The sequence below is a fragment of the Barbus barbus genome (genome assembly GCF_936440315.1).
Source record: "Barbus barbus genome assembly, chromosome: 41".
NCBI classification, from domain to species: Eukaryota; Metazoa; Chordata; class Actinopteri; order Cypriniformes; family Cyprinidae; genus Barbus; species Barbus barbus.
The window spans coordinates 8,580,521-8,595,038 of NC_136719.1; the positions used below are offsets into that span (position 1 = coordinate 8,580,521).

At 35.7% G+C, this 14,518-nt stretch overlaps 1 protein-coding gene across 1 annotated transcript in view; it reads right to left on the minus strand.

Annotated features, from left to right (window-relative positions):
• Positions 1–14,518, minus strand: part of tns2a (tensin 2a) — a 65,108-nt gene that overhangs the window by 16,709 nt on the left and 33,881 nt on the right. Inside the window, 2 exon segments of the mRNA XM_079402849.1 lie at positions 291–329; positions 1,392–1,430. Coding sequence (XP_079258975.1) covers positions 291–329; positions 1,392–1,430 — 78 coding nt within the window.

Genomic DNA, 14,518 nt, shown 5'->3' on the forward strand with positions numbered 1-14,518 from the left:
AGTGCCATTTTTGTTTTTTGTCTTGCTTTATATCCTAATTGACAACTCTTGCAACTACTGGGCTGAACTGAAGAAGCCACTCAGAAACACTCAGAATGGAGAAACACCTTTAATATTAAAAGTGAATATAAAATATTACTGTAAATTTTACTGAAATATTTACTTAAAATCTTAGGGGGTACATCAAATTTCAATAAATATTTAGGGGCTAACCTAAAATTCCTGATCTAGAGGAAGATCCATGTGCCAGTTAATGAGAGAGTTAATGAAAGAGAGGAAAAAGTTCTTACCAGATGCTGAATGTGTCTAGAGGAGGACGTTCCCCTTCGCTGCAGCAGATGAGAACATAGATAAAGCATCATAAACAGAGTAACAACACAAAAATGTGTCCTATTATATCATCTTTACTTCCGGAAGCACCATACAGTGTGTGTATGTCTTCACTGAACCAGCAGTGCCACTGGTGAGCCCTCAAAAACACCCGATTACAAAAATGCAAAGAATGAAACTAACTAACAACTTAAAGAATGTTAAAGTTCTCTATCTAAACATTTGTGGCCATCATAGGCCATCACTATGTTCAAAAATGTTTCAGAAGGATTTGAGACACTCTCTAATTCAGCTAATGATGAATATATGTTCAAAAGTTTGGGGTCATAAAGATATGTATTCTTTAATGTAAAAAGGATGCATTAATTTGATCAAAAGTAACAGTAAAGACATATATGATGTTACAAGATATCTATTAAAAATGTATTATAATTTCACAAAAATATTTAGCAGAACAACTGTTTTCAACATTGATAATAATCAATAAATGTTTCTTGAAATCAGCATATTATAATGATTTCTGAAGGATCATGTGACACTGAAGACTGGAGTAATGATGCTGATAATCAGCTTTGATCACAGGAATAAATGACATTTTACAATATATTCATATAGAATACAATTATTTTAAATTGTAACAATATTTCACAATTTTACAATTTTTACTGAATTTTTTTTTTTTTTTTTAAACAGCGTTGGTGAGCATATATAATCCACTTCTTTCAAAAACATAAAAAAATCGTACCAACCCCAAACTTTTGAACAACAGTGTAATAAAAGTTTTGATTAAAGCTTTACAGGATTTTCAAACATAAAATATGCCAATAATGTCATTTTTACCTCTAGCTAGTGAGAGAATGACAATGTGAACGAAAAAGCAAGAGAAAAAGTGAATAAATTAATAAGTAAATGAACAAGGAAGTATTCAATGAGTGAACCAATGAGGGGCAAAGAGATCCTGCTTGTATAAATGTAAGAAGTAAGAACAAAAATGCTGAGATGCACTAAGTGAAAATACAACAGAAAAAAGGAAGGGAAGAAACAGAAAAACAAAGTCTAACCAGTTCGGAGGGCTGCGCTGGGATGCAGGCTGTGTTGATCTGAAACAGAGAAAAGAACCATGACTCAAGTTCTGCATCACCTCCACCGTCCAACACAGACACATTCACTCAAAACCCCTTCGACGTTCCCCGCTCCGTCCCGGGACGAGGGGAGTGGTGAAGAGGGATCTGTTGGGATGGGGAGAAGGAAATGCTTCCCCAAAGCAACAGATAAGCAAACAATCTGCTGATAACACTGAGACCGGAGAAAAAGTGAGATGCAAGGGATTGTGGGTGAAGGGCAGTAACCGGACACATTAGTATGCACATTCCTCTCGCATGATCTCGTACAAAACAACAAGACACAACAACATAAATTGTGGGACAGTATGTATATGACAGATAACCCTCACCCATCCTAACAGACATGTTTACATGTCTACATGTTTTGTCGTACAGGGTAAAGGGGGGCGGAGGCATCATTACCGTGCTTACAGGCGGAAAAACGTGTGTGTGCGATGACATTCATGCTTACGTAACATGAAGCGCCCCCTCCCCTCTCCACACATCCGATCCCCTGCCCAGTCCTTCCCTGTTTGTTTGGCCACAGGAAAAGGGCTGAGGCAGGGAGAAGCGCATAGACGCTTCACTAGGCCTTGACCTACGACTGCCTGTGTGTGTGTGAGTCTAGGGAGTGAGATAGAGAGTTATTAAAAGACTGTGTTTTTGTTCAACAAGACAATGAAACATAAATTATGAGGCTCTGGAGGATGGAGGGACTTGGGTGTTTGGCATTTGTGTCTCCAAATATATGCCAACACTGGGAGTATTGTGGCTTTTAGCATAACTGTTAGCATTGAGGTTATCTATATGCTAACATAGCTAGCATGGACCAAAAGTTAACATTAAGCTAATATGGGGATTTAAATTTGACCAAAACATGGTCTAAATGTACTGATGACTCATCCTGCACTCATGGGCGTGTCCTCAATTTTGTCCAATCAAATTCTCACTTGATTAGATGTACAGAATTTGCTTTAGTAGCTCACATACATAGTTCAGTGAGTCTATGAGCAAGTTCAGAATAGCACACTACTGTACTTTACTCATATTTACAGCGGGTGAGTTTATGAATGGAACACCTGGATGACCAACTACATTTGCTAAAATGTGCAATACACAATATACAGTATATTCAGAGTAAATTATAATTACATGGTAATCACAGTATTTTTCGAATGTACTGTAAAAGGTTGTATAAAATATTACATTACATTATTATTATACAGTTGCTTATGCTCACCAAGGCTGCATGTATTTGTTCAAAAATACAGTAAAAATAGTACAATTATGAAATAGTACAATCTAAAATAGCTTTTTTTATTTTAATATATTTAAAAATGTAAATTATTCCTATGATGGTAAATTACTCTAGTCTTCAGTGTCACATGATCCTTCAGAAATCATTCTAATATACTGATATGATGCTCAAGAAACACTTATTACTATCGATGTTGAAAACAATTGTGCTGCTTAATTTTTGTTTTGTTTTGAAAACTGGAATTTTTTCAGGATTACAGGAAAAGCATCCTTGCCGAATAAAAGTATTAATTTATTTTATGTTACCAGATTTTTACACCATGATATACTTTTTTAAGATCGACTGAGGAAAGTTCAAAAGAACAGCATTTATTTGAAACTGGTCAATGCATCCTTGCTGAATAAAAGTATTAATTCATTCAAAATAAAATCTTATTGACCTCGAACTTTTGAACATAATGTTAAATTTTGTATTAAACTTGACCCTCAATTTCCAATTTGATGAATGTATCTGATATATTGATTTCTTCCTGGACTCATTACAAACGATTTCACAGAATTTAATTCAAAATGTAAAACAACCATTTTCAAGCAGTATCCAGTATACTGCACCGTAAACAGTACACTACCCCAATAGGTTGTGTTTGTTCACATTGATGTTTTGTGTGTTGCTAGGTGGGATCCCATTATAATATCAAGTTTCCTTTTTTCTTGGCTAAAAAGCTGCCACCACATTTGAAGAAAGCGAATGATTATGTCTCAAAATGCAGTGTGGACAGAACTCAAAGATAATATTTCACTCCACTGGAAAAGAACATCTTCCCCATGGTATACAAATTCTCTCTATTTCTTCCTGCACACAGAGGGGTGCACAACTTGCCTGTAACACTGTAAGGGAAGATAAGTGTTAAGTGAAACAAAGATATCACGGCATCTGTGTTAAAGACATCAGCCGCTGAGAGCCAATTACTGACCCTCACACACTCTTATGCTGTCGCTATCAACAGATGTTTCTTCTTCAATGCCCCTCACACTCTTCCTTTTTTTTTTTTTATTCCCTGGGAACATTTTCCTGCTTCCTCTGATAAAATCCCCCCTGCTTTCATTCCTTTTTTCCTCTGCATGCCAATCATAAACATTTCCTCATTCATCCTGTTCAAGCACCACTCATTCACCCTTTCTCTTTCTCTATAACTTTAGTTTGGTCTTGTTTCAAATGTTCCACAGTTTCCACCAAAAAACAGTATTGTTCAAAAGTTTATGGTTGGTAAGTTTTTAAAGAAATCTCTTATGCTCAACAAGGCTGCATTTATTTAATTACAAATACAGTAAAACAGTAATATTTTGAGATATGATTATAATGTAAAATGTGAGTTTAATATATATTTTTTATTTATATTTAATGTACAGCCATTACTCCAGTCATCAGTGTCACATGATCCTTCAGAAAGTGGTAAAAAAGTGATAAAATTTAACCAAAGTATGTTTTAGACTTTTCATTAAGACCCTAAAGAATCATATCAACTTGTGGAAAACGGGCATCCGATGACCCCTTTATTGAAAGCAGCGTAATATACAGTAACGATACCTACTGCTGTTTACGCTGTTAATATGACCCCAACGATAAAATGAAAGCACAAAATAAAAAATATAGCTGCAAGCAGCGATAGCGGGCCCAAGCCGTCAGTGCAAAAGCCACCCCGGTGGCATCAGGAAACGGTGCACAGCGAGCACATGCATTACAGTAACCCTCTGGCAGTTTGGATTTGACGGATACAGCATTGAAAGGGTTAATGCAAACCATCAAGGCTGTGAAACATACACACACAGCAATACATAAAACTTCGGTAACACTTTCAATAAGGTTTCAGTTACTCACATTAACTATATTAATTAACTTGAACAATTCTTATATAGCATTTATTAATGTTAGTTAATATTCAAAACGTATAAACATTATTAAAGTTTTATCTATTAACATTAATTAATGCACTGTGAATTAACATGAACATTTTGATTAACTAACATGGTAACACTTTATAATAACTGCACACTATGAATAATTAGTAGTTAGTAAATAGGCAATCCATAATTAATAAAGCGATGTTCCAGCATTAATAGGCATTAGTATGCATTTTATAAATACAGCTATAAATGTTTTGTTCTTGAGCATATATATATTGTTTAATAGTTGTATTTTCATTTTAACATAACATAATATCACATGTCTTCCAAACAATATTTGAGGTATCACTCATGTTCATAGCACAAAAGGTGCTGGACGAGCTATGCGCCAAAGTTTAATACGCAGGATTATGGGTTTGTTCAGATCCCGAAGTATGAGCAACAACCACTAGTAAGTGTAGCGACTATGTTATTTTGGTGGAAACTATGGTTACCATGGTAAATTTTTGTTGCCGCACAAGCCTGAGCGTTTCTGAATCCAAAATACTTCTCTCTAATCTTTTTCCTTCCCTCCACGCCAGCACTTGTTTCTTCCTGTATGTAAACTTCTTTCTCTCCCTCCATCACTCGCTCTGACTTTCTTTCTCCTTATCCAATCCACACTTTCCGCTTTTCATTTTTCCCTCATTTAACAAAATGCCAATTCGCTCCACCTCCCTCAGACCGGCCGGCCTGCAGCCAGAACAAACTCTGAATTCCATCTGTAGGGCCAAATCTTACGCACGACTCCTGCAGCAGCCTTTCATCCCGTTTTTTTTATCCACTATTCTTTCTTCCCCAACCCCTGTCCTTATTTCCCTCCCTCCATCTGTCTCTGAAGTAACAGCAGCCCCCTGTTCTGTGCCCCTGTGTTCTGCTGCGAGCCCAGAGGAACATGTTCCCACGTGTAATGGGACGTTAAGGGTGAGGAGCGGTCCACAAGCGAGTACACGTGCCAAATGTAATAGCACAGCCGTAGTAAGGAAGGTTATTTATGCAACAGGGATGTGAGTCCACCGAATCAAAGCTCAAAATGAAACACGTCTGAGCTCATTACTGACATCACGTTTGGAGTAAAAGACGCTGTTTATGGTCACGCAGCAACCTCACAAAACCTGTAGAATGTTTAAAAAGGAATGCACAAAATATATCGGTATAAGATCAATAATCTGCTGATACTGATGATTCTTTAATGTATCAGTATTGGTCGGTATTTAATTGTGCTCCTTTCTGCTATTTTTACATTTAAATGTAAAAATGCCATCATTCAGCACTCACTTAAAGTTAATCATACTAATATATATATACTAATATATACTGCCCCCACCCCCCCGCAAAAATTTTATATCCTAAAAGAAATTTTATTTTTTAAATATGGTAGTGTTTAATATATGTGATTCCTGTATTTCCTAACTGAATGTTACAAGACACGAAACATTTAGCATTTTCTGCATATTAGGCCAACAAATAAGAGTGAATGTGTGCATATTTTTTTAAAATTATATGCACATATGAATTACTTCCACACTAGAATTAGACCTATAGCATTTCCTTCACTTAACTTCTTTATACTGTAAAAAAAAACTTGATACATTTTAATATTGTAATGTCCAAATACACTTTGCATTTAAAATGTTTTAAGCGTTTAGCATTATATATTTCAATTAATTTAGACCAAATATTATACAAACTGGACTTTATTTTTGTGTGAGTACACTACCATTGAAAAGTTTTTTTTAAAGAAAATATTACTTTTATTCAGCAATGACACATTAAATTGATCAAAAGTGACAGTAAAGACATGTATAATGTCACAAATTATTAGTTTTGAACTTTCTATTACTCAAACAATTCTGAAAAAAATGTATCACACTTTCCAAAAATATTAAGCAACGAAACAGTTTTCATTAACATTTATAATAAATGTTTCTTGAGCAGCAAATCAGCATATAAGAATTATTAAATAAATAATTATTATTAAAGATAATTAATAATAATTATTAAGAATTATTATTAAATAAATGCAGCCCCGGTGAGCATAAAAAAGCATCTTTTAAAAACATTTTGTCAGCCATTTGACCAAAAACATGTACCAACTCCAAACTTTTGAACAGTAGTGTATATGTAGTAGTTTTAACAGGATTTTATATTTTTTAGGCTCAACGTCTTGGAAGTTCCTGGACTTTATTCTCCTGACATGGACTTTGATGCTGTCATCTCAGGAGCAATTGCTTCATCCGCTCTGCACTCGTTTCCTGTCATAGAGGTGTGAGGTTTTTTTAAGAGTTCCTCGGAGGCAGAGAGGAAATGTTCCTTACTGCTCTGTGTGCCTGTACACATGTGTGTTGGGGTCTGGAGATGTACGCAGAGATAAAAACGAGGCTAGAGAGAGGAAGTGCAGATCAGAGGATGGCTAGAGAAGGATATATAACAAGCAGTAATACTGAAACCAGTGCAGGAATACAAGAAGGGTGGAGATGAACATGAGAGCAGAGGAAATAGAGGAAGGAGTGGGAGAGAGAGATGGAGGGATGTCAGAGCGGTGGAGGAAGTGTGGGAGGAGAGCGAGGCTGGACGGTGGGCTCGGGTGTAAACAGTGTAATTACTGCAATTAGTCTGAGTAGAACACAGGGGTCTCAGGAGAAGCAGATACTGGCTTTACACACGTTCTTCACTACAGATGAACATAAAAAGCCTTAAAGGAACAGTTCACCCAAAAATGAAAATTGTGTCATCATTTACTCATGTCATTCCAAACCTGTATCAGTTTCTCTCTTATGTTGAACACAAAAGAAGATATTCTAAAGAATTATGAGGAAACTAAACAGTTGTTGGTCCCCATTGACTTCCATAGTAGGGAAAGAAAAACTGTGGTCAATGGAACCATCAACTGTTTGATTACCAGCATTCTTCAAAATGTCATCTTTTATGTTCAACATAAGAGAGAAACGAAGGCGATGATGACAACATTTTCTTTTTTGGGTGAAATATTCCTTTAATGAATTCTTCAGTAGTGAGTGTACATTTCAAGAAACATGTCAACATCCAGGCCATATTTCAAGAAGGTCATATTTCTTTTGCTTAAAGAAATTTAGGACCAACATTTTTTTTTTTGCATTTTACATTTTAAATAAATGCAGCCTTGGTGAGCATAAAAAAGCATCTTTTAAAAACATTTTGTCAGCCATTTGACCAAAAACATGTACCAACTCCAAACTTTTGAACAGTAGTTTATATGTAGTAGTTTGAACAGGATTTTATATAGATAGAGTTGCAGTAATGGAAAAGAACTATTCCCAAAGCAGACAATTACTTTAATGTGAAAATAATAATGGTTAATCTTGACTGTGATAAAATGTAAAAATGGGGAAAACAACAATGCTAATCACTATTATTATTATCATTATTTTATAAATCACCATTTTATTGTTATAAATGAATAATAATGATAATAATAATAATAATATTATTATCAAATAATAGCATTATAAATAATTTTCCAGACATTTTATTTACAATAAAAATAAAATGTATTGTATAATAATATATACTATAATAATAATAAAATGTCTAGAAAATAAAAATAATAATTAATTATTATTATTAATTTCTTACAACAACAGGGTAATTTGTACAATATAATAATAATAGAAAATAAAATATCTAGAAATTTAAAAAAATATAGTAATTATTTTTAAAGTTTTAACAACAAAGAACAATTTATATGATAATAATACTAATAATAATCATAATAATTACTACTATTACTATAATTGAAATATTATATTATATTTTTATGCATATGTGAGTCATAATTATCCCTAAAGCAGCATCAGCATCAAACAAAATCCAGGAATGACTGCTCTTTTGTAGATTATAATACAAAAGCATCTAAATAACTTGTACAAAATAAAAAAGGCCATACAATACAAATTTGTATAAAAAAAGATAATAGAAAAGTATGTTGCAACCAAACCAGTTAATCAACTATTAGACATTATCATGAGACAGATGTCAAACCATTCTTTATTCCTTAATTCACTGTGAATTAGTGTGTGTTAACATGATCTCAAGCCTCGAGCAGCTGTGAGCATGTTAACACACACACAGCTTTGAGCAGATCCCACGGGAGAGGCTGGGAATACACAGAGGGTTGCTTTCACACACAACGTGATTACATCTTTTTATTTGGATTGATTCCCTATCCATAACTGAGATATTCTCCAAACTCAAGCAGACAACATGTGTTCACACACAGACCAGAGCTGTCATCATCCTCTAATTAACTCACTATCTTTCTCCTTTAGTCTCTCTAAACAGGTGTTTCAGTATTATATCACCACTTCTATTGTCTTATTGCCAAACTAAGCAAGAGTCGCAAATCTCTAGAATGAAGCAACCAATCAAAAAGATAAGATATGAATAAACAGAAGTAAATACATTCCCTCAAAATGGAAACAAATCTAAACAATTAAAGGGATATCAGCAGATATCAGCAATGGAAAAATCCCACCTCTGCTAGCATGGCTTCTGTAATTAGACAACGACATGCTGCAGTTGTTCTGATCTCATGTGTTTATACAATCCTTTATGGACGCTATACATACAAAGACGTGGACATGTTGGAGAATGTACTGATGTTATAGACATCTTTCTTCACTTGAAAGTTATGTAAACAAGATAGTTTCCATATGGTGCCAATTACACTGATGACAAAATGCAATGGGAAACTCATGGCAGCTTGACTTTTTTTTATTTTCTTCTTTTTTTGGGAGAATGAGAAACACTAATTTAATTAGTTACCTCAGAAATAGTAAAAGTCAATGACAATAAGCTTATCTTTTCATGTCCTATAATAATTAATTCACAATATATTTAGATAAGCTTCTAGGCTATATTAATTAATCTATAGGCAGTAGAAGTGCATGCAGTTAACATGGATCTCCTCTCAATTTAAGACGCTGTCATTGCTTAGCCACTTGTACCAGTATAGACAGACAGATGATAGATAGATAGATAGATAGATAGATAGATAGATAGATAGATAGATAGATAGATAGATAGATAGATAGATAGATAGATAGATAGATAGATAGATAGATAGATAGATAGATAGATAGATAGATAGATAGATAGATAGATAGATAGATAGATAGATAGATCAATTTAATGCAATATTGTAATGAATACAAAAAATTGAGACAAAAACTGAAAATGTGTTTAACTTACTGTGCACAATGTCAGATTGATGTTTGCATAATGAATCATCAGTGAGTATCATCATCTATGTGTATCTGTTCAAGCAGCATCTGCCAACACCTCAGCTGTAGCCTCAGGTCAACCTTTGCTCTTCAGGTTGCTATTGGAGTCATGTTTCAGTTCTTCAATAAAGAAAACTTATCTTCAAAATTACTATAATTTAAACAGAAGTCTCACAAGTGGACGACAGAAAAATTTTATGTTTTGCTTAAATGGCATGACACAGCGCCCAAGACGGCATCCGCGGTTGATTCCTTCATGGTTTTATACCCTTTTAGCTCAGTTTTTTCGGCATATACCTCTCCTTGTTACCCAACATTAGGAGTCGGATGTAATCCAGAACTCTGAGTCAGAACGCCAACCTCTAAATGATGCAAAACGAAACTAGCACTAATTTGGACAAAGCTGAGACGTGTATAGTTGGATTCATATATACACACACACACACACTGGCCTGAGGGAAGCTTGGGAAACACATGGCATTGATGAGCTCATAAAGAGGGGTGATGAAATTAAAGATTTACTGGAAGAGCCCACCCATTCACTTCCCTCATTTATACCTGTTCATATCCCACTTCAGCGATCAGTACCATGGGAAACAGGGAAGGAGGGGGAGAAAACTTTTCTTTTGCCCAGAAAAGTGTTGGAAATTATTCTTCTTCCATCTGACGGTCTACTCTGCCATCTATTCCTCTCGTTTTTCCCCCTCTCTGGCCCCTTAAATCTTTTTCCCCCACCGTCTCTTTTTCTCCATGGACTGAATTTTCCACTCTGGCACATAGATAAGATCCTACCACTCACAGGATGCATGGGGAAAAAAAAATAAAATACAGTCAAGTTTTGACTTTATGTGCTAAGACAGCATGCTAACTGTCATGGACACTCAAAAGTGAGTGATTTTGAGCGCTCTACATACACAGCTTCACCTACCACACTACTAGTGCTCTGGCTTGGCATACTCAACTAGCAATTGTCTTAAATAGAGTTTTTGTTAGCATGTTCCTAAGTTAAATGCGTAATACTCTAATTGGCACAAAATCTAAAAATTTCTAAAATTTGTATGTCTTTTTCTGTATTGAATGAAGATCATCTCTTCTGCCATTGTGAATTATTTTGATCCTGCTGAAATGCATTATGCAACTTAAATTTCAAACTTTAGTCTAAACTTTTATGACATCCTCCACAGAACTGTGATATGAACATGAAATGGCAAATTGTGACTCTTGAACTGTGATTTATCATGCATGGTCAACTTGACTCAGTGACAGCTAAGGTTCATCTTAAATGCTAAAAGCAAGTTAAAGATGAGTCAATCGCTTGTTAGTGGGCTGGAGGTTATTTCCTATGGTTTAAGGTTGTAGATGAGGTTGAATCACACCAGACAGACACACAAACAAATGCAGCAGTACTGACAATAATTCCCTTTCATCTTTGTTTTCAGGAAATGCATTTCGGCACAAATGAACTGGGGTATTTCCATGCAAGTGGGTAAAAAAAAACATTAACAGACCAGTGAGGCCTGAGACTTTTGGTCACCGTCACTGTAGGCTACACTAGAGGTGGTTAAATTATGTTTTAACTGGTTACAGACCAGACAGAGCCAGCTCATCTCTACTGTATGACTCGAGTGAATAGCTCACCCAAACAATGACGGCTATAAATACAACATACCTTAAATCAAGAGCAATGAGTCAGTCAAGATAAACACCATCTGCTGCCAGCTGCTGTCCTGGGGAGGGCTGAGATATTTAGATTGGTTGGTAGATAATTGGTTGTGGGTTTAAACAATGGGCCCACTTCAAAAATTTGACATAAAACAGACAATGTGTCTGTGTGTGTGTATACAGTGCCCTCCAAAAGTATTGGAACAGTAAAGACAAAATTGCTCTGTTGGCTGTGGAGTCAAGACATTTACAAATATGATTAAAAGATGAATATGAGACAAAACTACAGAATGTCACATTTTATTATTGGGCGATTCAACACATAGATTTTTTACCAGCTAAGAAATTCAGCACTTTTAGAGTTTCATCCCTCTATCTGATGTGAGCATAAGTATTGGAACAGTTGCCTCACAGGTCTTTCTAAGTGATCAGCTGTGTCCTGTTGCATTAATTCTTCAGATATTAAAAGCAGGGAATGTATCGTATTCGTATCAGTTATATCCATTATTTCTGTATTCTGAATCTTGCATTCGATGATGACACACACAAACCAGGATGAAGACGAGGGAGCTGACTTTGAGAGAAAAGCAAGCAATTTGGATGCTAAAAGAAAAGAGGAAGTCAGTTAGAGCTCTAGCAAAAACAAAGGGCATGGAGAAATCAAGAGTTTGGAAACCACCAGCAACCAACAACTACCTGATCGGCTGAGAAAACAACAGTAGTTGATGACAGACAAATCATAAAAGCTGTGAAAATGAATCCTAAAAGACGTGTCTGCAAAATCACCAACAACTTCCAGAAAGCTGGGGTGATGCTCTGACAATCTACTGTCCTCAGGAGACTTTGACACAGAATTACAGATGCTACACAGCAAGATGCAAACCTCTGATCAGCACCAAAAATAGAAAGGCAAGATTAGAGTTTGCAAAAAAGCACAAAGGTGAGACAGAAGAGTTTTGGAACTGTGTTTATGGACCGATGAGACAAAGATGAACCTTTATCTAAGTGATAGGAAAGCAAAAATGTGGAGAAAAAAAGGGAACTGCAATGATCCCAAGCATACAGCCTCATCTGTAAAGCATGGTGGAGGTGGTGTCGTGGCATGGGCATGCATGGCTGTCTCTGAAACAGGCCCTCTCAACTTTACTGATGACTTAATGTATGATGACAGTAGTAGAATGAATTTGGAAGGGTACAAAACCATCTTGCCTACCAATATTCAAGAAAAATGCCACCAGATTCATTGGGAAGTGCTTCATATTGCATCAGGACAATGACCCAAAACACCCTGCCAGTTCAGTCAAGGAATGTATAAGGGCAAAGAAATGGAAAGTCTTAGATTGCCCAAGTCAATCTCCAGATTTAAATTCGATTGAACATGATTTTCACCAGCTGGAGAGGAGAGTAAAGGCAGAAACTCCCCAAAACAAGCAATAATTGGAATTGGCTGCATTAAAGGCTGGGAAAAGCATTTCAAAGGATGAGACCAAGAGTCTGGTGATGTCTATGGGTCACAGACTCACTGCTGTGATTGTACGCAAGGGATCTGCATCTAAATAATAGCTTTTAATCTTTTATATCTGCCTTATGTTCAACTGTCCCAATACTTATGCTCACATCAATGAGTGGGATGAACTCTAAAAGTGCTGTTCTTTTTATTTGGTAAAACGTGTCGAAACGGCTAATAATAAAATGTAACATTCTGTAGTTTTGTCTCATATTCATCTTTTATTCATATTTGCAAATGTCTTGACTCCACAGCCAACAGAGCAATTTTATCTTTACTGTTCCAATACTTATGGAGGACACTGTTGTGACTGATATTGTTCCTAATATATGTTAATTTTTGGTGGCTTTATTTGAGTAATATTCCACAGAAGTGTCATCTCATGGAGTTCTGAACCAAAAAAAATAATTAGGCATATAAGGCAAACGTATGATGGTATATTTTCCATGTAAGAGTTGTTAGAAGATGCTTGAGTCATGACAGAGGTTTTCAAGAAATATTCATAATAAAACAAAAATAACAAAATTAATAATCAACAAGTTGGTGGATGACCGCCCTGACCAATCCCTATTTTACCCAAGCAACAAACTACAACACTGTTTATTGAGAAACTGCCATTAATAGGTAAAACATGGCCAGGCATCACATCTCAAACTGTCATCACACTGTACTTCATAAGGAAGTCTATAAGGACTTCTACGATTAAAGTACGAGTTTAATAACTCCCTATAATGGCTCCTGAAGTCAACTAGTCATTCGTGTCTGAGAGTGCTTAAAATATTTGGCTCCTCTCCTATTTTCTATAGTCCACATATCTGTATTTCTAACAGAACTGCTAGCTTTCAACATATGGACATTCCCATTCAATTCACAGATGAAGCCAACTAAAATCCAATAAGGTCAGTGCTATGAGGAGGTGAATAAAAACCATTCACATCTAATAATGCAACAGAGCCCAGGGAGGGGACGAAAGCTTAAGAGAGCAACGTGAAACAGCTGAATGGTGTTTGAGTGGATTTTCTATATTAAAGAGCAGAGGAGAATGGCTTATACTGATTTCTGTTGCGCTGAATAAAGCATCTGCAGGTTATACTCTGAAATGAAGTACTGTTTAGGGTCAAATACAGTGTGTAATCATTTAAAATGTGAGATTTGTGTTGCAGGAGTACTCAGTGTTTTTCTCTTTTTTTTGTTTTTACTCAAAGCTGTGTAACATTTTTGTGATAGCACTTTAATATGGAGCAAGAGTTTGCCGGACCCTCCTTGAAACCATGACTTGGACCGATGCCATGGCACTCTGACCTAAGAGGGCTTAAGTGTTCTTGAAATTTGTCTTTGTTCTGTCTTGTGAGGTGCTAAGAGCGGGAAGACTGGCCGACGCTCAAGAGGGCCGATAAGGTTTTCAGTTTGTTTTTTTTAAATGTCATGTTCTCTGGTTCACTCCCCGATATGGC